The sequence below is a fragment of the Balaenoptera borealis genome (genome assembly GCF_965194805.1).
Source record: "Balaenoptera borealis genome assembly, chromosome: 10".
Classification (NCBI taxonomy): Eukaryota; Metazoa; Chordata; class Mammalia; order Artiodactyla; family Balaenopteridae; genus Balaenoptera; species Balaenoptera borealis.
Genome location: NC_138874.1, coordinates 87,398,668 through 87,425,494, shown reverse-complemented (window position 1 = coordinate 87,425,494; position 26,827 = coordinate 87,398,668). Strand labels below are relative to the sequence as shown.

The following is a 26,827-nucleotide window of genomic DNA, read 5'->3' as shown; positions in this document are numbered from 1 at the left end:
CAAGATATCTTCTCTTCAGGCACAACTTCTAAGAGGGCTTGGATTTCTCTGGGAGCCGGTTGCAAATGCACTCCAGCCTCATCTGCACGTTGGAAATGTTATTGCAATGTGATATATCTTGCAAATGTCATAAAATCAGAAAGAAACTCTAATGCCCAGACGGTATAATTCTGGTGTATATTTTTAAAATAAGCTAAATTTTTTTCCAGGAAAATCTTAAACGGCTAAGAGATAGCATCACCCGAAGACAGAGAGAGAAGCAAAAATCAGGAAAGCAGACAGGTATATGGCTTCCTGGAGGTGCTGCATGCCGGGGGACTTTGCTGTGCTCTGTTGTCCTTGACTCTCCTTTCTGCTGGGGCCTCAGTGGGCAGAATGCTTGCCCAGCACCTATCACCTGTCTATAGATCTGGGTCCCCCACTAGGCTGTGAGGTCTTTTGGGGCAACGGCTTTGTCTTGTTAATTCTATAAATCTAGTACCTGGCACATAAGGCATGTCAGCAAATGAATGAAAGGAAGGCTTGAACTCTGCATCCGTCCTCCCATGAAAGAGGATGATAATGCTTTCTCCCCAGGCACCTGACTCTCCCCTTGGCATTTAGGAAGACACTTTTTTTTTGAGCAGAGAAAAGAGAAAATCCCATTCACATAGTGTCTGTTTCTGATTCAAGCAGGGCACTGCGTCATCGGTGTCCACACCAAACGCTGCTTTGGAAGCCCCGGTCTCAGGTGCAGCAGGGCTCCTGCCATGTGTGGTGGGGACCCAATAGCAGGGCCATGGATTCCAGTTGTGCTCACCGAGGATGAGGCCCCTCTGTTCCCCTTGACCCTCCCTCCCCCAGGTGCTACCCATGTGGCACCACCACCCCTGAGCAAAGAGTGGGCATTTGCCCGCACTGCATATCCTCGCTGAGAGCCTCTGGCATGGTGTGTCTCTGTTATTTACACTGGCCTTATACCAAGAAGAGCTGGCAAGAAAAGACTTTCAGAGGCATTCAGATCTTGAATGGCACTCCATTGCGTAAAGAACTACGCTGGTGCATAACTTCTGTAGTTTGTCTCCAGCTGCCATCAACGGCCCGACTTCCCATGAACCTGGTCAGTCTGGTAATACCCTGGTCTTCAAACAGGACCTCTTCCTGCCACAGGCCCCTTGCTCATGCCTCTCCCTCCTCACCTGTATGAAACTACCAGCGCTGAGAGACCCAGCCCTGACAGCCCCTTCTCAGTGAAGCCTTCCTGGATCACTCCTGGCCATTGCACTCCTTCATTTGAGCATCTATAGAACCTAGTATCCCTTCCATCCACCTGGCACTTCTTTTCTGTTGCCTCTGGTTGTTATTACTTCATTCCTTCAAACCATCAGCAATTCCCAGAAGTTCTGCCTCCAAAGTACATGTTATCATTTCTGACGACCTTCCATGCCACAGCTGCATCCAAGCCACCATCACCTCTTCCTGGATTAATGCAGAAGCCTCTTCAGTTGTCTCCCTGTGTCCATTCTTATTCCTCTACAGTTAATCCTACAAACTGTAGTCAACTACCTTTCAAAAATAAAAATCAGATGATGTCACTCTCTTGCTCAAAACCCTTGGGGGCTCTTGTCCCAAGAGTAAAATCACACTCTTCATTGTGACCTACAAGGCCCTGCATGATGTGATGCCTGAGCTCATCCTCCACTTTCCCCAACACCCTGTGTTCCAGTTGCAATGGACTGCTTTTTGTTGCTCTGTCATGCCAAGGGCATTCTGCCCAGGGCCTTTGCACTTGCTGTCCCCCCTCCACTTCTTTTCCCACATCCTTACCCACTGGCTCTTTTTCATACTTCAGAGTTAGGCCTTTCTCTCTGCCATTATCTCCAGAGTAGCCCTCCACGACTCACATCCTGTGCCATTGCTCACCCTCTTCTCACAAATCACAGACTTGAATTATGTTTCTATCCTCATGGTTATTTTCCACACCCCTTCTCCCCCCAACCCTGCCACCACCACCTGCATAAGCTCTGTGAGGACAAGAACTTGTCTGTTTTGTGCGCTGCTGAATCCCCAGCATGTAGCACAGTACGTTGGTGGAACTCAAGAAATCTCTGTTGGAATGGTTGGTTTGAGTGAAACGTTTGGTGACACCATTCATTCATTCCACAGATACTTATTGAGCACCAGGCACCCAGCCAGATACAGAGACCTGTAAGATGCGATCTTCACCATCTGGTAGCTCATGAGTTAGTCTTTTATTTGTGTAGGTCTGGTTTTCCCAGCTACAGCCTGTCCCACAATGCCTAGCACAGTGTTTTGCAAGCAATACAGCCTAGTGAATATTATTGATTTTGACTTTTTGGAAGAAGAGGGGTAAAGAGGATACAACCGTGGCAGAAGGTCAGAGGGGTCATCCTCAGACTCCTGCCTGGGTGACTAAGTTTTAAATGTATGCTGCCACTAGCCACCCTCATACTCGTCTGCCTCCTGTTTGAGAGGAGGAAGAAGGAGAGAAGGGAGAAAATCTGTTTCAAGAGCTGCCGTCATCCTAGAGTCAGACAATAGGGTTCTAGGTGGTAGAGGGCTGAGGTGCTTTTTAAAACTAGAGCACATGAACCCAGAGGTCAATAGAAGCCTTGATTGAATGAAACATTTCAAGCTTTTAAATATAGGTAGTGTCAAGAAAATTGCGATTTGGTGGGGCACGTGGTGTTTGCAGGCCGGCGAGTCGTAGGGTTGGAGTCATGTGTGCTCAGCAGCCTGGGCTCCAGAACCGAGCTACTGGTGTCATCACACATGTACCGCCCACCCAGGCTCCACCTGGGCCCACTGGAGAGATGGAAGCAAGACAGACATGCACGCCGAGGAGTAGAGGGTTGCAGGCATGGGCCCTGGGGCCAGCAGGGTTGAGGTCAAGTTCCTGCTCACTGTTCACCCCTAACTAGCTGGGAACCATGGGCAAGATACTTCACCTGCCTGAGCCTCAGTCCTCATCTGCAAAATGGCACAAATACAAGTGCCCATCCAGTAGAGTCGCTCTGAGGATTCAATGAGTTAGGGCATAACTGGGGTCAGGCACGGTGCCTGGCACATGGAGGCACTCTAAAAACCACCCGCACACCAGCTGGCATCCTCTTAGCCAGGGCTTCCCAGGGAGAGTGCGCTGAGCTGGGACTCACCATCCAGGGGCCAGGCTTGGAATCGTGGCTTTCGACACATTATACAAAGTTCACTCAAGGCTAATCAGGCTCCGAATAAGTGATACCCACCAGTGGCTCTAGTCTAGATTAGAATGGTCAATGTCTAAATTTTTCCAAAGGAACATGGTTTAGATGCCCTACCTTCCCTGCTACCCTACTCTTCAAGAAGCAGACCCCTGACCAGGATTTGGGGGTGGTGTTGGTGAAGGGTTAAGTATTTTTACTTTTTACATCAAGGGTTTTAATTAATGTCATAACTATTAAAAGATTAAACTATGTATGATTTGACACTGAGCCAGAACGGCTGGGGACCACAAGTAGCCCACATGGGGAGAATGTTGTATCCATCAGCACCAAGAGTCTCCCTATATTTTTGTTTTTTATTTTGGTAAAATGTACATAAGACAAAATTTCCTATTTGCACGTAAACGTACAATTTGCTGGCATTGAGTACACTCAAAATAACGTACAGCCATGAACACTATCCATTTCTAGAACTTTTTCTTCCCTGACAAGGATTTGAGCTGATATGGGAGGTGATCCTAGAGAACACAGGAACGGGTGGGAAGTGAGAGAGGAAGGAAAGGCGGCCAGCAGCGTGCAGTTAGCACCATGGAGACTGCAGTTTCATCTCCCCGGAGACGCTGGGAGTCAATGGAGAACACTCTGGAAGAGTTATCCCTCCCGCGGGGCATTTAGACACCAGCTCCCGTGTCTTTGGGTGAGGCCTGCTGGGAGACGGGTGCTTGTAATCTGGCTCCCAGAGAAAGCTCAGGCAGTTGGAAGTTGGACCCTGTACTGCCTGGTGAGGCCCAAGGTCATCAGAGCATCTGCCAAAGAGAAGGCATCATTTATGGTTGAGTAAATATGATATGCTAGATCTCTGCGTAAAACTCGATTGTGTATTTAGTACATTCTAACTTGAAATTGCCTATTCTGGGGATTTTCACACTCAGGTGCTCCAATGCTGCTGCATCCATGCTTGTAGGGGTAGCAGGTAGGAACTGGGGGGCAGTTGGGGACGGGGTAGGGGAGTAGATTAGGATTGGAACAGGGTTTGGGGCCACTTACTCTGCTTCAACCATTGCAGCTCCTTTTTAAAAAATCTGTTTTCTATACTGAGCTTCTGTTTTCACTAGAGGAAAGAATCCTGCTTCACCAAAAACAAAAAAACATTTGAAAACCATCGACACAGGATAACATTGACCTATAGGAAAATTAGGGCCGATGAATGGCATTTCTGCTTGAAGGACCTTTTCCAGGAATGGAGGCCACTCCACTCAAGGACTGACTCTATTCATTTGGAAACCTCATTTGCCTTAGAAAAGAAAAACAATGGTGATTTTTCTTTAATTTGGGTTAAAAGACCAAGGACGATTAAAAAGTAACAGTCTGTTCATAATAACTTGCCAGTCTTTCTTCAGCCCTGGGGAGTTGTTTTCCTCTCACTGAGATAGTGCAGAGCGCTGATGGTGTAGGAAATCAGAGAAGGGCTGGCTGACTCCTGACTTGCTGAATGCCCTGGCCCCGTGGAGGAGAATATCAATATTTGTGTTCTGGGCGTTGTCTGTGGCCAGTGCATGGGGGGACCTGGAGGAGCAGGCTGGGTCCCAGGAGGCCTGGGTTCAGATCCCTGCTTTGTCACTGAATCACTTCACGATCCAGGACTTTTCCTTTAACCACTCTGTGCCTCAGTTTCCTCATCTGTGGTTACACCCAGCTTATCTACTTCACGGAGTAGCGGAAGTTCAAAGGAGGAATAGTAACACATGTGAATGCACTTTGGCAAAAGTACTACGCAGTATAGTGATGATAATTATTTTTCCTGGCAGTGTCCCTTTATTCAAAGAATATCAGGATTTTGTAGACATTTAGACTGGCTCTACTTGATTTTTTGAACTGTTGACTCCCAACTTTTTTCCTGTGTATTTTACTTTCCTTCCTCCTCGAACTGTTCAGAGTCGAAAAATGCTTCATTGAAGTGAATTAAGCGGACAGGAACCTCCCTTTAAGAGACTGTTGTTAAACAGCTTGGTCAAAGCTGAGGGGGGAAAAAAGTGTCACCTGTTTGGGCTCTGAGCCACCATGGGCTCACACCCACGTGTGGGTACACTGGCTAGTCTCCACCCAAGTGCTTCCAAGCTTGGGTGGGTGCTTCCACTGCTCAGTTGTAACCAAGAGAGCCCAAGGACATGAAAATGATCTGTGTTCCACCGAGACCTGGAAAGCTGGGTTAGTACTAGGACCAGACACTACGCTTGGAACCAGAGTCTCTAGGATGAGGAAAGCTCGAGCTCACGCAAACCAGCAGTCCACTGTTTTAACATTCTCCATGCAGAATGTTGAGCACACTTGGTCTAACCTGTCCTCGCACCTGCGCTTGTTTACCCGTTTACCCTTCTTGGCAGACCTCTGGCTTTGGCAAGCAGAGCCACCCCTGCCGCTGTGCTCCCTGAACTTCCTGCCACACCCATCCCCTAGCAGAGGAGAGCCGAGGAGGAAGTGGGTCCTCAAAAATGAGACCACGTGTCCCCAAAAGTCCCCCCGCGCTTACACCTCATCGCAGAGGCCCCGCCCCAGGGCTTGGGAAGGTCCAGGGCCTCAAGGGGAGCCCTGTGACAGGAGATCACCCGTGGCACTCACACTTCCCTGGAGAGGAAGCTGGTTTGGGCCCGCACAGATGTTTTGTTCCACTTGTCAGCTGGAGTTGTTCCCTGCTCATAGCACCCAGGGGTGGAAATCTAGGGAGGAAGAAAGACCAACCACTGAGCAGGGCTAAGCCAGTAAAGAGGTTAGGTTAATGCTTTTCAGGGCAAAGGGATAATCTATCCTTCTGAATCTGTGGGGTCTCAAACCACTGATGAGCTTTGCAAGTCACAAAATCTTTCATGGGCCTGATGGACCTCCTTTCGTGAACTCTCTCGATCATTGCTGTCATTGTGGACCACCCACCCTTCATCCATCACTTATTAAGGGATTGAGAGGCAGTCTGAGTAGTGATTAAGGGCCTGGACTTTGGAGCCTGGGTTCAAATCCCAGCTGTCCCCCTTACTGACTGTGTGACAGGGACATGGGACACGCTATTTCACTTTTCTGTACCTTAGTTTCTATTGAGAATGTTGACAATCGTATTTATTTCATGGGTGTTGGGAGGATTCAAGGAGCTAAAAATACGGAAGCTCTTAGAACTCTGCGTGATGCACAGGATAACCTATTATTACAATCAATGGCATTCGCAACCCCTCCTCAGAAAGGGAAGTAATTCAGAGGGGTCGACTGACTTAACTCAAGCTCCACAGCTGGTGAGTGGCAGAGCCGGGGCCCCGGATCTTTCCCTAATCACATGTTCTTTCTGCTACCTGATGCAAAAGCATTTCTCTGCCCTTTCCAACATTCCTCCACCCCAACTTTCTGTCAGCAGTTGCCACACAGTAGTCTGTGGAGTTTCAGTACTGAATTGGGCAGGATCCCCCCCCCTTCCCCCTCCCTTTCTCCTCCTCCTTCCCCCTCCCCTCCCCTCCAGGCCCCCTCCAGATTCAGGTGGAGGAGGTGGGTGGGGAGAGAGCAGCCCAGCAGTTTTGTAAATGGCATCCTGGTGCCTTAAAGCTTATCCCTTTTCCCTCTAATTGCAGACTTGGAGATCACGGTCCCAATTCGGCACTCACAGCACCTGCCAGGGAAAGTGGAGTTTGGAGTCTATGAGAGTGGCCCCAGGAAAAGCGTCTTTCCCCCAAGGACAGAGCTAAGACGAGGAGACTGGAAAACAGACAGTACCTCCAGCACAGCAAGTAAGCAGGTGGCCTGCAGGTGCCTTTGGGCCATGGAAACGTGCTCTGTTATGAGCCCAGAACATCTTACTTGGAGCCTGATCTGGGCTTGGGAGGTGTAAGAAATGGGGGACATTTAGCCTGTGAGGTTTGCCTTTTTCGGGGTGCCAAAGATCCTTTATACAAATATCCCGTGAAGCCAGATTGCATGATAATTATTACTCTATTGCTTTTATAAATGAAAAATCCTAATCATAATACTTGTTAATATTTATTGAGCATTTACTATATACTGAGCCTCTTCCACAGATTCTCTGATTTAATTCTCATAATCACTCTACAGGATAGGTATTATCACCTCTGTTTACCGGGGAGGAAACTGGAAACTTAGTGCCTTCCTCTAGGTTAAATAGCTAACAAGTGGTAGCACTGGGATTTGAACTCAGGTGGACTGGATCCAGGGCCAAGACTCTTGCCTACTGTTCTTTTTGCTTCATCTGTGGGAAGGGGAAGGAAAGGGCACAAAGTCAGAGACATTAGAAAACAGTGAACTCGGATTTGAGAATTCCAACTTTATAGGAAAGTTGAGGATCTAATTTGGAAATGTCTTCCTTTTGGCTTGACAGCTTGAATAGGAGTCTGATTGCAACAAGGCAATACACGCTGATGTGCAGGCAGGAGCTGGGGCTTTGTTTCCAGATCCAGGGCAGTGTTAGCTGACTTCAGACACACCAGCTTCACAAGCCAAATAGATCGAGTTTCCCTGCTTTTGAACATTTCAGTGTTATCAAAACAGCTAGGAGAGAAGTGAAAGAGCAAGAGACAAGCTGAATTTCAGGACTCACGTCTCCGTAAATGTCAGGTGGAGGACCCCCACATGGATGTAGGAACTGGAAGGTCACCTAACCCAGGGGTTCTTAATCTTTTCTGTATCACATACCCCTTTGAGAGTCTGATATACGCTCTGGATGTGCTTCCTATAAAAATGCACATGCATGTGTTTACACACACACATGCACACACACAATTTTGCCCATCCATGGACTTAGGTCAAGAGCCTCTGAACTGTTCCCCCTCCTTACTTTATTAATAGAGTATTTGTAACCCAGAAAGGGAAAGAGTTTTGCCCAAGGTCCCACAGCCAGTCAACGGCAAAATGAGAGTAGAACCCAGCCCTTCTCTCTGCCACTGTTACCTGTTGAAACAGACCCAAAGCATATCATACAACCACATGAGAAGCCTAGACTTAACAGAGAAGAAAACCTCCCCTTACATTATGGGGGTGATAATGTGTATCACCCCCCCCCTTTAGGCAATTTAGAGAATTCTGATAAGTTCAGAAATGGGAGTGATCACAGGTGGCAGAGGAAGCAAGGGACAGGCAGGCAGCCAACTCAGACGTGTCACAGAGGAGAGGAGAAGTGGTATAGACACTCTTGGGGTGAGTGCAGGGCTTTCTGGGGTGGGGGAAGGGGAAATTTAACAAGATAAATGCAGAGTACTCACTTCAGGTTCAGATTAATTTAAACCATTTTATGCGTATGTTTTACTTTGAGTTAGCTTGGTGTGAGAATAGACTGGAAAGCATAAACTGTGCTTCTTACCTTGTATGGTGGTTTACCGCCCAGAGATGGCTATCTTATTGGGGTAGAAAATGTTATTAAATGACAGACCAGAGGATTTTATTTTACTCTGTGGCTGTAGACTGCATCCAGGCCCTGTTGCACAGTTATCTATTGCTATGTAACAAACTATCCCAAAATGCAGTGGCTTGAAACATAATCATTTATTTATGTCTGATTCTAAACTCAGCCAGGAGTCAAGTGGGAATTGTTCACCTCCACCCCCTGTGGTCAGTTGGGGTCACTCATGTGACTGTATTCAGCTGTAAGCTTGGCATGGGCTGGAGCATCCACGATGGCCTCTCACTCTTCAGGGACTCTCTACATATGGCCTCTAATTCAATAGCCTGAACTTGTATGATAACAAGATCCATAAAGGGAGCATTCCAGAAGGACAAGCCCCAGTGTGCAAGTACTTATCGAGCTTTGGCTTGCATCACACTTGCTAACGTCATATTGGCCAAAGTAAGTCACATGGCTAAGCCGAGAGGGAGGTGAGGAGGAGGCTATACAAAGGTATGGACACTGGAGGTGAGGGCCCTTGGGTCACTAGTGGATAATCTGCCATTTTGAGACTGGTGATGATGATGATGATGATAGCTGCCATAATTAATCAAATGCTTGCTCTTACAGGCTCTGTGCCAAGCCTGTTACCGTGCGGTCTCACTCTATACAGCAGTGCTGTGAGACCAGGGAACAGAGGCTTAGGTTAGGCATCTTACCCTGGGTCACTTGGAAATTAAGCAAGGCATCTGGGATTCACATCCAGATCTCTCTGTGTGCTCCACCATGGGGACATACTGCCTTCCAAAGAGAAACAGTTCCCAGGGCAAGGAGGGAGAGTGAGGATGGCCCAGCTCTGATCCACCAACTGCCCCTCAACCCCCAGAGTCATACCCTAAGAACAGCACTGTTTTATTATGGTGCAGCTGTCATCTCTTGGGAACTACAGGGAAACAGTTGCAGGTTAAATCTGGTTGTGACTAAAATTTTAAGCACAAAATATTAGTGTTATGTTTAAGAGAACAAAAGTTTCATTACAGAAAGACCATTGACCTTCTGCTAAGTTGTCTGGTTCAAGTTTCTTAAGGATCATATATATATGGTCATTTTTTTTCTCTCATTCATTCCTCCACCAAATATTGAGGACGGCTCTGTGCATATGGAGCTAGACTGTAAACTGGAGACATAAAGCTGAAAAAGAAATAGGGTCTGTCCTCAGGGGACTTATAATGGAGGAGAGAAGGTATAAAAATAGTACCAGTTAGATGCTTGTCTGATCCTTCTTCCCTGGTGACAGAAGCCTGGCAAGGGGTGGGCACTGCCCCCTTCCCCCAGCAAGAGTGAAGATGATGGGGACTGGGGCCAGAGCCTCCTACCAGTGGTGCAGTCCAGACAGGTTGTGGCCAAGCAGGTCATCAGCCTCGGAGAGAGGAGAGGGCCAGCCAGAACTGATAAACCAGGAGCGAAGGCTCAAAGCCAAAGGGTGGGAGTTAAAAATTCAGGAACACCAACGGAAGGGACAAGGGGAGCTGTCTGGTGTGAATTTCCAGGATCCTGGAGCCAGTGCCTGGACAGCTTTTTGCTCCCTCCTAGTGGATAAACTTTGGAAGGAGTCTGGTTCGTTGTAAGGGAAGGGGATGAACAATGATGAATGACGTGGGAGGCTTGGCTCCACAGGGATGGGAGCCCGTGGATGGGAGGGTTTACTTTCATTTGGGGGAATCTGGAAAGGTTTCGATAGCATTTGTCCTGAGCGTTGGGGACTGAGGAGGTTTCGATTTGTGGATGGGGTGGGCTGGGGGGAGCAGGGAGAAAAGGACATTCTGGCTGAGCGAACAGTGTTATGTGTGGGTAGCTGGAGAGAAAGAGACAGGGTCACGTGCTCCTTAATAGACTAACTCTGAATCCCCTGGTTTCTAGAAATATTTTCGACACATTATTTTAAATTTAAAAATCTGCCTCCAAGAAACAATCCAAAATTATAATCTTAACTTACTCTCATCAAGCTAACATCTAAATTAATTAGGTCAAAGTTGGTATCGTAATGAAGTCAAAACTAAGGCAATTTACCTATAAACTAATATGATGAGGAGCTATTTTGAGTGGAAATTCAGCAGACCTAAGATCTGGCAATACTGTTAAAGGCAATATTGGTAAATTAAAGTCAGAGTTTTAGTTGATTAACTGTTATTCTTCCTTCTTCACTGCTAGACCAATCACGTTCTTGAGCTTGTTCTAATGCTGTGCTGTCTGATACCATAATCCCTAGCTACATGTGGCTATTTAAATTTAAGTTCATTAAAACTAAATAAAATTTAGTTCCTCAGTTGCACTAGCCATGTGTCTTACTAGCTACCAAATTGGATAGCACACAACAGAACATTTCCAGAAAGTTCTATTGGATAATGCTGTTTCAACGAGGTAGGTGATAAATCCCCAACTTACATCCTTGAGCACCTAAACTCACACAGTCAGAGTTTCTACCCTGTGTGTATATTATACTTTTGAATCTGTGCTTTGTGTTTTGTGTCACACTGGCCTCTTTTTAGAAGCTATGTATACATGTGTGATACTCGCACATGCTGTAATTCCTAAATAGGTACAAAAACTTCAGCAACAAAAGTTGTTTGCAGATTTTAGAAATACCACTGAACATGTGAGAACTAGAGCGTCTCTGCTTTCTTGTCTGTCAGATCGGAGCTCTAATATCAGGTAGGGTTTTCATAGGGATTAAATGCAGTCATGCTTTTAAAGCACATAACGTGGGGTAAGCCCTCAGTAAATGGTAGCTATAAAGCAAAAAGTGGTAATACAAAGATGAACCATTTCATTTTATGCTGAAAGAAAAAACTGAACTCTAATAACATGGTAATGTTATTAGACGGCAGCATTTTGAAGAATCCCGTATGCACAGCTTGTGTACTGTTCCTGTCAGTAAGTGAGAGCCAGAGTTCTGCAATTTACTTTACCGTGAGAGAATCCACAGTCCAGCTGATTTTGTTTGCACCCTTTAGGCAGCGCGAGTAACCGATCCAGCACCCGGAGCCTCCTCAGTGTGAGCAGCGGGATGGAGGCGGACAACGAGGTGAGAGCCGGGGCCCGCACCCCCGTACGTCTTGTCCCGGGGGTCGTTTCCCTGCAGGAAATAGAAATGCAGGTGAAAGAAGCCCGACACAAAAGGTCACCTGTTGTAGGATTCCATGTATATGCAATGTCCAGAAAAGGTAGATCCATAGAGACAGAATGCAGATCGGTGGTTACCAGGCCTGGGGGTAGGGGAAACGGGGATAAACTGCTTAAGGGGTACAGTGTTTCCTTTGGGGGGGGTCATGAAAATGTTTGGGGACTAGATAGAGATGGTGGTTGCACAATATTGTGAATGTACTAAATGCCACTGATTGTTCACTTTAAAATGGTTCATTTTATGTTATGTGAATTTCACCTCAATAAAAAGAAGGGAAGAAAGGAAGAGAGGGAAGGAGAAAGGGTTAAGCCAAAAGGGGCATCGGTGAGAGGGAACTGGATGAGTATCAGGGATTCCAGGGGCAGTGGTCACCTTTCGGGGCTTGGGTCAGGAGCGGGGCATGCCACAGCCGGAGCCACTGGTCAGTGTACCCCCCGAGGCCACACACTCTTTTGTCTCCTCTTGCCTGTGGGTATCTCCTTTTTCTCTCACTGCGGCGCTGGCCTTTTCTGCTTCTCAACATGTATAGTGGCAGACAGTCCCCTGAGAGCCGCAAGGTCTCTGAGCAGAGTGTAAGTTGCTGCCTTAGGCTGAGGCCCAATTTGGGTCAGGGTGTGATCCAGTGACCAGCGGCTGGGATGTGCGGGTGAGGTCACATGGGTCACTGCCAACCCAGGAGGCTCCCTGAGGTAGGGTCCTAGGAGTGGGCCGCCCACCAGTGCACGGCTTGTATTACCCTGTGACTGAGGACCAGTCACCGTTCTGTTGTCCCAAAAAGGGGCTTTTGTTTAAAAATAAAATTTCTCCAGCCCTATCTGGTTACATAGAGCAATGCTCCTCAAACTTTAACATGCATAAGAAATACCTAGGATCTTGTGAAAATGTGGGTTCTGATGGAGCAGGTGTAAAGAGGATCCTGAGACCCTGTGGTTCTCACAAGCCCCCAGGCGATGGTGATGTTGGTGGCCCACATGTCACACTGAGTAGCAAGGAACAAGAGCTCGAATCGCTAATGATAATTTGGGTCTGATGGTCTCCTCAGTGACTCTGGGAGTCAAAGTCAGTGGAAAACTGCCCTGGTATTGCTGGGTTGATTATCAGTCAGTGAGTAACCTTCAGCCAAAGCCTGGGGAGGGCTGAGGAGCTTGTGGGATGGCAGTGTCCAGCTATGCTGTTGCTTAATGTGATTTTCACCCTTCTTTCTCATCTTTTTTGCTGTAGGATAATGAAGCCCCCGAGGTTACCAGAAGTCGTAGTCCAGGCCCCCCGCAAGTGGACAGCACACCCATCGTGCCCCTTGAGAGGCCCCCCAGGGTGCCGCCCCGAGCCGCCTCACAGAGGTAACATCGAAGCTGACGGGACATTTCTTCCTCACTCTCTGAGTTTCAGGGGAGTGTAGGATCTGGGGACATCTTAAATGACCTAAGAATAAGCGCAGAGTGGTTGAGAATCTGCCTGCCAATGCAGGGGACACAGGTTCGAGCCCTGGTCTGGGAAGATCCCACATGCCGCGGAGCAACTAGGCCCGTGAGCCACAACTACTGAGCCTGCGCGTCTGGAGCTTGTGCTCCGCCATAAGAGAGGCCGCGATAGTGAGAGGCCCGCGCACTGCAATGAAGAGTGGCCCCCGCTTGCCACAACTAGAGAAAGCCCTCGCACAGAAACGAAGACCCAACACAGCCATAAATAAATAAATTAATTTAAAAAAAATTCCCCATTAATGGATATTTGCAAAAAAAAAAAAAAAAAAAAAGACCCAGCTCTTTAACCAGGGCACTTGCTCAAAATGTGTTTCCTATGTCTAGTGATTGTCTTCGACCTGAGTTGTCTGATCTGGTAGCCACTAGCCACATGTGGCTATTTGAATTAAAATTATTAAAAAAAAAAAAAAAAGAATAAGCGCAGAGCTAGACTCACTGAAATGCATACTTTGGACACATTTCAACGTGGACTCTTCATTAACTTAAGGGATGCTTTATTCAGTTGCACATACTCTAAATAACAAATGCAATATTTTGTCAGTGAACTACATTGGTAAAGGTCAATGTTTTGCATAATTTTTTTCTGGTTAGAATTCAGCTCATGAATAACTAATTCCCTTGGCCGCATAGTGGGGACAGTGCCTTTTGGGGACCAGGAGATAAGAAGGAATTGGGAATGGAAATAAAGATGAGAGGCAGCAAGGTGTGGTGGTGGGGAAACACTGCCAGGGGAAGTCTCTGGCAGCCACTTGTGAACTTGGATGAATTATTTAACTGTCATGTGCCTTAATTTCCTTGTCCATAAAATGGAGATAGTAGGAACTTCCCTGGCGGTCCAGTGGTTAAGACTCTGAGCTTCCACTGCAGGGGGCTCAGGTTTGATCCCTGGTCCGGGAACTAAGATCCCTCATGCTGTGTGTGGTACAGCCAAAAAAAAAAAAAACAAAAAACGGAGATAGTCAATGAACTTCCTCACAGAGTCGTAAGGATTGTGTTTCTGGCCCTTAGTAAGAGCACAACAGTCTGAGTGTTTTTTATGCAGAAGGATGAGCCCATGGAGATTTGCAGCTGGGCATTAGACAAAAGAGTGTGACTGACTTATGGGGCTCTGATGTATGTCTTTGTTTGTGTTCAGGCTTCTGGCAGGAACCTTTTTAAGGTCTTCTGGAGTCACAGAAGAGGTGGTCAAAGCTAGCTTGTCTGCCAAGGCAGAAAGGAGCCTTTGGGAATAAAAGCCTAGGCTTGCCTTGGGAGTTTAATTCTTTGATGTCTGAAATACAATGTGAAGCAGGGTTGGGGGGGGGGTTGGGGGTACGGGGAGGGGCGCACGGCAGGGGGGAGATTAAAAGGATGAAGTTTTCTTTAAACTAGGATTTCTTTTTTTTTTTTTTCATTTTGAAACTTGTAACTCAAATGAACCTCATCAGTGAAATTTGTTGAGAAAGTACCACAAGGAGGCTTTTCTTCTGCTTTTCTGGAAAGAGCCGCTGACTCTGCGCTGAGGATCTTCCCATTTCTCCCCTTGCTATTACCGCTTTTCCGTGTGCTCCCAGCAACATTCACGTACTGACACTTGCTACACAAGCCTCCCTCAGTCCCAAGCTGCTTCACACTCACGGAGCATGTTTCCGTGGTGTAGAATAGAGTTCACATATTAGAACATTAGCCCTAGAAGGAACCTTAGCGATAACCTAGTCCAATCACCTGAATTTGCATAATGTTCTGTTGCTTGAAAATTATATATACTTGGGGATTGGGGAGGGGTGTTTGTGGAGAGCAACTGTTGTAATAAATGCTAATATTTATTGAGGGCTTACTATGTGCCAGGTGTTCTGTTAAACACACTAAATGCATTAGCTCATTTAATTCTCTTCACAACTCTAGGTGGTAGATATTTAGTGTTATCCCATTTTGCAGATGTAGAAACTGGGGCTTAAGACTGGATGGAGACTTTATGTCTGTGGCAGACCTAGGTGTGCCTGACTCCAGGGTCCAGTCTTTTAGTCATTTTGTTACACCTGTCCAAGGAGGTCCAGGTGTCATGGGAGAAGATACAAGATCTAAGACCTTTTATTCCTGAAGGTAAAGACTTTGGAGGCAGTTATCTAATTGTACCAAGATTAAAAAGAATGTCAATCTCCAATATATAGCTACAAAGACTCTGTGGGATTTTGTCTGCAGGAGAGAGAACAACCAGTGAAATGGGTTCCAGAAATTAAAGGCTGGAAACTGGGATGCATTTAATGTGTAAAGAGAGATGGCAGATGAATTGTTTTGGGGGAGTCTGGAAACATGTTGTGGTAAAGATGGGGAGAGAAAAGGAGGAAAACATATGTTACTAAAGAAATGGTGTTTGCAAAGAAATCTCTGATAGAAACGGGGTTTGGGTGCATTTTTGCTGTGAAGATTGGAAAGATGCAATTGTTCTGAAAGTATGTAATTTTCATAATAAAATGAGGAGATGTTTGAGCAAAGAATAAAATGGGCCTCTCTCCTGAATGCTTGACCCACTGACGGACAGGAGGGGAGGCTGACCTTGGTGGTCTCCACTCCACTTCCAGATCTGGGAATTGGCAGCTCTTCCCCACTCATGTTCTCCTGAACCCCCCTTTCTCTCAAACAGCACATCTGCTCATCACTCTCTCCAGTCCTGGTCCCTTCCTCTTCTCACTCTGCATGCTGACCCCAGAGCTTGAATTGTCAGCAATGACTCCAAGTCTCCATCTCCATCTGTACCTTGGCCTTCTGTTTCCTACTGTTCATTGGGAACTTCACCAGGTGTCCAACCAAGATCTCAAACGCAGCCCATGCAAAACTGAACTCATCATCCAACCTGCCATCCTCTGCCCCAAACTGCCTTCTTCTCACCACTTCCCAGCCTGAGACGTGGCACTATTCTCTCTCTTCCCCAAGTGCCTGCCCCGGAGTCAGCCTCCATCCCTGCCTCCCTCGCAGCTCCCCAGGCTCTGTTCATTTTGCTGCCCTCGCAGCTTTCAGATCTACCCCTCCTCTCCATCTGCCAGTGCCTCAGTTCATCCCTGTAGGCCCACACTCACCTCCCTGCCTCCAGTCAGTCCCTCCTCCACTGCCCCAGAGAGTGCCCTTTCTAGAGCAGAGATAGCTGGTGATGTCACTTCCTGGCATGAAAGCCTTAAATTTAATTCTGTATTTTTTAGCATGCCGTGGCCCTGAGTCCCACCCCTCTCTTGTAGTCACTGATGTTTCCCCCTTAACAATTCCTAGTGAGCTGTGTCATTTTGTACTGTCTTTGCTCAATCTGTTCCTTTTGCCTGGAATGCTGTCTTCCTACTCCCTTCCGATCTCTGCTTAGAAAATTCCTACACATCCTTTAGGACTCTGTCCAAACATTACCTCTTCTGTGAAGCCTTCCCTGATGTTCCTATGCAGAGTGAACCTTCTTGTGTTTCCCCAAATACCTCCATTATAATTCATCCGAGGTTGTGGCCCTTGTTTACATACCTGTCTCCTCAAGTAGATGGTAAACCTCAAAAGAATAGAGATTGTTTTTGTTTGTTTGTTTGTTTGTTTTTTAAATTTTATTTATTTATTTATTTTTGGCTGCTTTGGGTCTTTGCTGCTGCGCGCGGGCTTTCTCCAGTTGTGGCGAGCGGGGTCTACTCTTTCGCTGTGGTGCACGGGCTTCTCATTGCGGTGGCTTCTCTTGTTGGGGAGCACAGGCTGTAGGCGCGGGGACTTCCGTAGTTGTGGCACACGGGCTTTGTTGCTCCGCGGCATGTGGGATCTTCCCGGACCAGGGATCAAACCCATGTCCCCTGTATTGGCAGGCAGATTCTTAACTACTGCGCCACCAGGGAAGTCCCTAGAGATTTTTGATTAGAAAAAAATTTTTTTCTACTCTCCCCAGCACAGAATGGAGTTAAATCGGTAATTGGCGCCTGCTAGGAATTTAGCAAATATTTATCATGCAAGTGAATGGGTGGATGGATAGATTGCTACTGCTTGGGTTGGCAGCTAGCCATCAAGTCGTGTACCACAGTGCAGGTGGGTTACAGATTAGTGGAAAGAAGCTTCACATTCCCACCCGCTGTAAGTTCCCAATATATTTATACTTCAAAGTTAGGAAAGGCAGATGGTGACAAGAACAGGAGCAGATGCATTATATCTTTGCATGGCATTTCCCTTGCAGGGCATTAGTCCCTATAGAGTGGGCAGCTGACAATGTCACACTCTTCATAGGTAAAGTCCTGCCAGTAGAGAAAAAAAAAAAGCTAACATCTTGCTGAGCCATTGCCCTCTTGTTTTTTAATATGTTTTGCCATTTACTAGTGATTTGCCGATCACTAACAATCTATGCGTTCCCCTTTAAGGTGTAGCCTAGGTACTGCCAAATCAGAACATACTTCTGAAGGCCTCCTGGAGTACCAAGAGTTAATCCTTTAGCTGCTGACTTGTAAAGAGATCTGTGAAGTCCCTGGGGGGTGGGGGGTAGTGGTCAGAGAGTAAGGGGACTTGGGCCGGAGGCTATTTACTAATAGGGAAGCTTAAAGATATTTTAACAATGTTGTGATCGTACAAAAGCATACCATCTAAATAATAGACCTGCTTTAAAAGAATGTAACCAACATTAGGATTGCTGGGTTCTTGAACCAAGCTTATCATCAGCACAGACCTCACCCTCAACACGGAGGAAAAAGCAGCCAGTGCCCAGGTCTCTGGACTGGACAATCCTGTCTCCAGCTCCAGCTTCCCAGCGTCCTGGAGAGGCCGTCTCCCCCACAGACCACCACTTGATTCTGATTTAGTAACCTTTACTTCCATGGTTCTGATATGTCTGTAATCACAAACCCATTTCCCTGAGATGGGGCTTCCAATCCTTAGCTGGGTTGTTCATCAGAATGAAATATGGAGATGGTTTGCTTGTAGACTCGCCCCAACTGCAGAGTCGGGCAGCAGAGGAAGAGGGACCAGTAGGGAATCGTGACTCTCTTTGCGATGGAAGGTAAAATGTAAGGCTTATGGGGCATACGTGGGGAAAAGGTCTAAGAATACATCTTTAATCATAATAATAAAATTATTAGCTTTACCTCTTGAGTGCCTACTCTAAGCCAGGAAGTGCTATCCACTTTCCAACTGTCATCTCACACAGTATAGGTATCTGTAATTCCAATATAGATACCTATATCTGCAATATAGGTATCTTTACCTCTGTCTGGCAGATGAGAAAGAGGTTCAGAGAAGTTGAACTTATTCTTCAGATGTGTGCATAAATGCCTCTGCCATATGTTCTCATAGGTTCTGAATGTGCCCTATCAAAACATTCAGTGCAGTGTACTGATTTTCCCTGTTGTCTGTCTCATCCATTATATTCTCAGCACCTTGAGGGAAAGATCCATGCCCATTTTACTTGCTGTTATATCCCACACCCAGGAAGCCAGCCTAAGCTTACTCAAGTGATAAGTGGTATCACCTGACTGTCCTTCAGCTTTCTCCTTTAAGCCCATGGTTCACAGGGCAGGTCAGGCGATGGAAGGAGACTGTCCATTTGTTTTCTCTGGATAAAGAGACAACCACACAAAACCATCTACTCCCAGGTGCCACTGCAGGACCTCCTGAGGATGTCTGTTGTTATTCTTTTCTACTTCTGCCTCCCTCTCTGGCTCCTGAAATGGCCTGTCTTTTCCCAACTCTTTTGTCGTTTCCTTGACCTACGCAAACTTGCATTCAAGAGACATTTAGTAAATATTTACTCATTGATTCATTCAGTCCTTAAGTACGCAGTTCCAGGGTAGCACAGTTCAATTACAGCACCTGACAAAGCTCTCTTTCTTGACTTATTGACTTGCTTCCAAGAGAATTAAATATTGGTTTTACAGCACACTTGTGGAAATACCATCTGCAGTTGTTGAACCCTCTGTAAATACATTCACCCAGGTCTGTCTGGAGTATCATTTAGTACTGTTCAAAAACCATCTAGCCTAATGTGGAGGGAGGCTTCTAGGAAAGCAGACATGGAGTTGGGACAGCACACTTAGCGATCCCAGGTGGAAGTAGTTGTGAGAAGCCGACTTCAGAAATTCTCAAGTCCTCTCTCAAGGGATCTCCCCACTGTCTCCTGCCTGGCTGCATATTTGAATCACTGGAGTTTTAAAATAAAGGTTTTATTATTATTTAGGTATGGCAAGGTCAGCAGATCAGGAGACGACTGCCTTTGAATAGGTAGTTCGTTATACTCCTAGATCCCAAGAGGAGGGGGGCACATTATGCTGGGGTAGGGCACACAGGAAAACCCCAGGTTTAGGCAGGAGAAATGGCAGGGAGGGGAGAAACATGGGCAAGAGCCTTTATTTTGGGTTCTGCAGGAAGGAACAAGTGAGGCAGGCTAGGCAGATTAAGGATTGGCTAGTTTGAATAATTTCAACAGGCTCCGGGGCAAAGGGGCTGTCTCTAGTTGTCTGGCACCTGGCCCTGGGGTGATTAGGGCAGTGGATAGTGGTCCCGAATGTGGGAGTCCCATTAAAGGACGTGGTTGGGGTATGGACTCTGGACTGGTTAGTTTGCATGTGAAATGTGTGCTCACTGCAGGTTGTTTGCTATCCCTAGGAATTAGCTTACCCTAGGAGGGGCAGGCCCTCCAGGATCAGCCAGGGCCCAGATGTCAAAGCCTCAGAAAATAAACAACATGGTTAATATAACTGGTTGAAGGAGGGACACTATTTGAGAGTTGTGATGCTTATACCCTATCCTCCGGAGATTATGATGGAACAGGTCTGGAATTGAGCCTGGCAACTGTTATTTTTCAAAGCTCCACTGGTGATTCTAATGTGCAGCTAGGATTGCAAGCCACAGCTTAGCATGTATGCCACTGAAAGGTCCGTATGTTTCTCCACTTTCATTAATTGAAGAACATGTCCTTTGCATAGTATACCAAGTTTGCAACAAATCATGGATGCCTAAGAACTAGTTAATTAAATTCATTTGATAATAATTGCGTTATCTTTCATTTCAGGCCTCCAACCAGGGAGACCTTCCATCCTCCTCCACCTGTTCCACCCAGAGGTCGCTGATTCTACCTCCTAAAGCCTGCCTACTTCAGGACCTTGAGACTTGTGGTTTTCAGCCTGTTAATGATGTCTTCATGTTGAGTTTTATGGCCTGACTGCTGACCTTAAGACCCAATCTCATTGCTGATATTGTTGCGGCCCTGCTGGTCTGGGCTTTCCTTGAAGAAGATATTATTAAGGCACAAAGAGGTGAAACTAAGGACTTCATTCACCATCATCAAGTATATTGATCCCTATTCTTGTTTGCCAAGAGGATGACGACTTAATTGGAATACTTACCTCTAATTTGGCATGTCAGGAGCCTGAAAAGATTGTTCAGAAATGTACATTACAAGTGATTTTACTGAAATGCACTTATATTAGGTCTTACTTATTTGCTAGTCCAATCTGATTTCTAGAAGTGATTATGATTTGACTTACAGTATCCAAGTAAGAAGATATGTCCTAATTTTTAAATGATTCTTCAGCTTTTCTGTAGCTTCAGGAGGGTGTTTAAATGCCAGGGCTTGTCACATACAACAAACTCAAAAGGACTTTAGAGAGGGATTAGTCCTAACTCCTTTTATATAGAAGGCAAATCTGAGGTTTCACAGAAGCCTGGAACCAAGAATACTCAGTTGGTTAGAGGAAGAGGTGGGTCTAGAATCAGGACCTGCTGATTCCAGGTCACCATACTTTCCATCTCCAAATAGCCAAGCTCTCTCCCTCAAGAAATGCCCAGATGTAGAAATTTGGTCAGTGACTGACTATTGGCCTTCCAGAAGTTTCCTCCTTCCATATCTCCCAGGTATGGGACTATCAAGTATTTGGAGCATTTATAATTCAGTATGCTTGCAAAACAGTGATGCTACCAAAGAACATCTAAAAAATGGTTGGGAACCAGAAGCTTGGGATGCCAGGGACCCCACTTATTGCTCTGCACTCTTAGATGCAGAGCAGTAGATCTTAGTTCTGGCTATAGGAGAGAGGAGGACCCTCGACTTTTACTCTGCTGAGGGGTCAGAAGAAGAAGGAGGAACTTAAAATAGAAATAGTTATCTATTTCGTTATATACACGTTATTACCACCAGGCTTGGGAAATTTGTGCAGAGAATGTAGAGCCTTAAACATATCATTAATTTTGAGTCCCTAGCACATAAATCTACCTTCAAAGCACAGGCCCTTAATTGATGCTTAAACATACAGTAAAATTAGTATCAGACCTATTTCTTTAAAAATTGTCAGAAATCTGGTGCTTCTCCATGAAATTATTCTCCATCCCACACAAAGATATAAAAGACATACTATTAAAGATCCATTTAAGTACAGTTTTATTGGGTCCTTTTGTAATGATTAATGGTTCTTTTTCAGTCAAATTCCTCAGTCCAGCAAACAAGGACTTATTGAAGTTAATAGCTTCTGAGATCTTGGGTTTTTGTTTTTCTGTTTTTTTTGTTTTGTTTTGTTTTTTCCTGACATAAAATACACTATTGGCGCTGGCCATTAAGAGAGTATTTGTGGAAATTTTACCTACCACAATGCCTGGCACATAGTAGCCATTTTGCAATGGTCCCTTTGCTCTCCTTGTCACCTATCTGGGAGAAATAGGGTAATATGAGATAAAAGGAGAACAAGAAATACAAGGTTGGTATGGTTATCCTTCCCCTTATTGATAGTCTCTGTTTTAAGTACATTTGATCTTGATAAAAGTTATACTTTTAAAGATATTTAGTACCTCTAAGCTCCCTTTTGGATGCGAAATTTAGGTTTTTTTTTTTTACATTCTTTGATTAACAAGCATTTAGATCAGTAACATGGCAAAACCTACTGCCAGCCAATGGTGTTACCATCTTTGTATGCACATCACTGTGCAATATTGGAATATTTTATTGCATTTTTATTCTTATATGAAAATAAGTGGAAAACATAAAATTGAAAGTGCTTATGAGATACCTGGGTTTCATAAATGTGACACACACTTGAGACACAGAAGGAAATGATCAGGAGTGCCAAGTCAAAATGACAAGTCTTAAATCCTCATTGAATGTTCACTGAACATCCAAAATGATTGGTTGTGTGTAAAAGTAAAAGAGGAAAATGAAAAATTTGGATGAAACACTGGGACCACGTTATCAAAGAATGTCTCTAATGCCCGGGTGAAATTTTTCATTCTCTAGAAACAGAACCATCCATTATAATGTAAATTTATTCAGCTTCCACACACTCAACTTTTGTATACATTTTTAGGAATACATTATGTAACAAAACCATGAATTTAAATACAATGAGAATCAGAAACTAAATTGTAGCTAGGTGTCCAAAGAGACAGTTAAAAAGTTCTCTATATGATGCCTTGGGAGACAGCTGTGCGGCCACCATCCTGCCCCAAGATTTTACAAACTGGCTCAATAGACAGTGAAGCTATTGGTCATATTCACTGCCATTGCCTTTGCCTCTAACTGTGCAAGGTACATTGTCCTCCAGTTCCCAGGCCAGCACTGTTCCTTCATCTTATATTAAAACCTGTGAGCAGACAACCCAACTATATGAGCAACACAGTATGAATACTGAGAGACTCTGAACAGGAGGTTTGTGTTGCAATCAAATAATTTAACTTGACGTATTTAATGATGTGAATAATCCCTAATGCTTTGCCATAATTAGGCAAAGTAATAGTATGTAAATGACTTCAATAAATATTTTTACAAGTCAAGCTAAGTTACCTACCCTCTCCCCCTCTTTTGTCTTACTTTGTTATTAAAAAAGAGAGATCCTACTCTGTCCTACATCACCTCAATAGCTTGGATTTTTAGATCCCTCTCCCATTTGTCCCTGGAAGTAAGTTGGTTTTCTGTGCTGTCTTTCAAAGCATAGTGTGTGGTTTTGCAGCTGGTTGGCTGAGGAAGCATTAGTAACAGATTTATTTCTAAGAAAGACAAGTAGCTAATTTGGATAACTCTAGAAGATTCATCCTAAAAATCAATCCTCAATTTTGAGGAATCTTCCTGTATAAATATTTGCTTTGGTTTGATAAATAGTGTTCTATTCATTTCCAAGTGAGTTATTAAGAATATAAAATGGCCTTCCTCATTCATTCCTGACGGCCAGATACTATGTTCACCAGAGTGGTAAGAGGATGAGTAGGAGGTTGAAAGATGTATTCTGAATTCTGAGGCAAAACTCAGAATTAATTTTCTCATAGAAACTGTAATAAATAGGTTCCTTGGTGAGCTCACCAGAGCCCATTTAACCCACAATATAGGAGAAAATGTCTTAGCTAGCCATGCAGTAAGAGTTAGCATGATGTAGAGAAAGAACATGGCTTGGAAGTCAGGAAACCTGGATTTTATTTTGGACTGCTGCTGACTTGCTGAACTCACTTAACTTGACTCCCCATCATCTGTGAAGTAAAATGTTTTGTGTTTAATAATAACCCAGGTCCCTTTACCTCTTTAAGTTTAGGACTAAGGCAAGGGGTAGGGAATACCTCATTCTGATGAAGGAGGGAGACAACCTTACTAGACTCACCACCTAATTAGCAAGGGATCTTATTATGTGGCAACTCCCATTCCATGCCCTGTATCAGTGTTATGACAGATCAGTTAAAAGAAATGTGTCAGAAACAGTGAGATGGGAACTGTACAAAGAAATTAATAACTTTAGTTGCTCTTTGGTCTAAGAACCAATGTTTTAAGTGATTGCTTCCTAAAGAAAGAATTCAGAACAATTATAAAATTCTTCAGTATCTAGAACACTTCATCTAGAACAGAAAAGGTAGAGGTAGAAGGTGGTAAATAGCAATAGAAAAGTAGGTTACTAGCAAGACAAACATAACAAAGTAGAAAGAAGAAATAAAATTTCAAAGAAAAGGTAGCTGAGGATGGAAATCAGAAGATATATTGTCATCTATAGACCAAGACTTTTGATGATCATGTTTATCAAGAATAAGAATAAAAGGTTGAAATTCTGGTTTTCTGGATGATTTGCTGGTCATAAACTCTTTAACCAATTGAGTCTTATTAGAACTACCATGAAAAAGAAGTTGTATAGCCATTTGGGAGGGGTTTCCTTTCACTGGCATTTTCCCCTTCAACCTTTTTGGTGTCAGGGAATGAGATCATTAATCTAGATGAAGAAACTGATGAAATAAGATTTATCAATGTTTTACACTCTCCAGTTTGGCAGAACAACACTGATGTTGATGGTGCCCCTGAGTCCTAACAATTTTTGAGCCCTGAGGGTCATCAGCCTCCAAGAATCTTTGAAGCCATATTCCTTTTCCTCTAATCAGTTATTTTATCTCCTATTCCTTCTTCCCAAGCCTACTGTTATCAGACTTTTGTCCCCTAAAGCCATTTATCATCATCATTTCCTAGTACCTACCAGAGTTCCTGGCACATAATAGATGCTCAATAAATATTCCTTGAATTAATGGCCCTACATGCTCTTCCCTCCATTAGACTTTCCCAAATACTCCACCAAAATAGGGTCTGCTTTTCTCTCCTCGCCCATTGCTCTTTTTTTTTGAGAACAGTGGGAAATTTGTTTCATGTTTTAGTAAATTCATATTAGTCTTGAAGAGAAATGCCAATCAGTGTAAATAATCAATGCAAAGTTCAGAACTTTCCAGACATAACATTTTTCTGCTTTATAACAAAGTGAGTCACCTATACATATACGTATATACCCATATCTCCTCCCTCTTGCGTCTCCCTCCCACCCTCCCTATCCCACTCCTCTAGGTGGTCACAAAGCACCTAGCTGATCTCCCTGTGCTATGTGGCTGCTTCCCACTAGCTATCTATTTTACATTTGGTAGTGTATATATATCCATGCCACTCTCTCACTTTGTCCCAGCTTACCCTTCCCCCTCCCCATATTCTCAAGTCCATTCTCTAGTAGGACTGCGTCTTTATTCCCATCTTGCCCCTAGGTTCTTCATGACCATTGTTTTTTGTTTTGTTTTCTTAGATTCCATATATATGTGTTAGCATATGGTATTTGTTTTTCTTTTTCTGACTTACTTCACTCTGTATGACAGACTCTAACTCCATCCACCTCACTACAAATAACTCAATTTCGTTTCTTTTTATGGCTGAGTAATATTCCATTGTATATATGTGCCACATCTTCTTTATCCATTCATCTGTTGATGGACACTTAAGTTGCTTCCATGTCCTGGCTATTGTAAATAGAGCTGCAATGAACATTGTGGTACATGACTCTTTTTGATTTATGGTTTTCTCAGGGTATATGCCCAGTAGTGGGATTGCTGGGTCGTATGGTAGTGCTGTTTTTAGTTTTTTAAGGAAACTCCATACTGTTCTCCATAGTGGCTGTATCAATTTACATTCCCACCAACAGTGCAAGAGGGTTCCCTTTTCTCCACACCCTCTCCAGCATTTATTGTTTGTAGATTTTTTGATGATGGGCATTCTGACTGGGGTGAGATGATATCTCATTATAGTTTTGATTTGCATTTCTCTAATGATTAATGATGTTGAGCATCTTTTCATGTGTTTGTTGGCAATCTGTATATCTTCTTTGGAGAAATGTCTATTTAGGTCTTCTGCCCATTTTTGGATTGGGTTGTTTGTTTTTTTGATACTGAGCTGCATGAGCTGCTTGTTAATTTTGGAGATTAATCCTTTGTCAGTTGCTTCATTTGCAAATATTTTCTCCCATTCTGAGGGTTGTCTTTTCGTCTTGTTTATGGTTTCCTTTGCTGTGCAAAAGCTTTTAAGTTTGATTAGGTCCCATTTGTTTATTTTTGTTTTTATTTCCATTTCTCTAGGAGCTGGGTCAAAAAGGATCTTGCTGTGATTTATGTCATAGAGTGTTCTGCCTATGTTTTCCTCTAAGAGTTTGATAGTGTCTGGCCTTACATTTAGGTCTTTAATCCATTTTGAGTTTATTTTTGTGTATGGTGTTAGGGAGTGTTCTAATTTCATTCTTTTACATGTAGCTGTTCAGTTTTCCCAGCACCACTTATTGAAGAGTCTGTCTCTTCTCCATTGTATATTTTTGCCTCCTTTATGAAAAATAAGGTGACCATATGTGTGTGGGTTTATCTCTGGGCTTTCTATCCTGTTCCATTGATGTATATTTCTGTTTTTGTGCCAGTACCATACTGTCTTGATCACTGTAGCTTTGTAATATAGTCTGAAGTCCAGGAGCCTGATTCCTCCAGCTCCATTTTTCTTTCTCAAGATTGCTTTGGCTATTCGGGTTTTATTGTGTTTCCATACAAATTGTGAAATTTTTTGTTCTAGTTCTGTGAAAAATGCCATTGGTAGTTTGATAGGGATTGCATTGAATCTGTAGATTGCTTTGGGTAGTATAGTCATTTTCACAATGTTGATTCTTCCAATCCAAGAACGTGGTATATCTCTCCATCTGTTTGTATCATCTTTAATTTCTTTCATCAATGTCTTATAATTTTCTGCATACAGGTCTTTTGTCTCCTTAGGTAGGTTTATTCCTAAATATTTTATTCTTTTTGTTGCAATGGTAAATGGGAGTGTTTCCTTAATTTCTCTTTCACATTTTTCATCATTAGTGTATAGGGATGC

The 26,827-nt window shown here is 44.3% G+C and overlaps 1 protein-coding gene across 4 annotated transcripts in view; it reads left to right on the top strand.

Annotated features, from left to right (window-relative positions):
• PIK3AP1 (phosphoinositide-3-kinase adaptor protein 1) overlaps positions 1 to 24,224 on the top strand; it is a 176,287-nt gene extending 152,063 nt beyond the window's left edge. For all 4 annotated transcript variants that reach the window (XM_082406515.1, XM_082406517.1, XM_082406516.1 and 1 more), the window contains exons 13-17: positions 210 to 282; positions 6,809 to 6,964; positions 11,583 to 11,653; positions 12,974 to 13,092; positions 20,222 to 24,224. In XM_082406515.1, the coding sequence (XP_082262641.1) occupies positions 210 to 282; positions 6,809 to 6,964; positions 11,583 to 11,653; positions 12,974 to 13,092; positions 20,222 to 20,279 (477 nt within the window). In that variant the 3' untranslated portion in view covers positions 20,280 to 24,224. The remainder of the gene's footprint in view (positions 1 to 209; positions 283 to 6,808; positions 6,965 to 11,582; positions 11,654 to 12,973; positions 13,093 to 20,221) is intronic.
• The last annotated feature ends 2,603 nt before the right edge of the window (positions 24,225 to 26,827 follow it).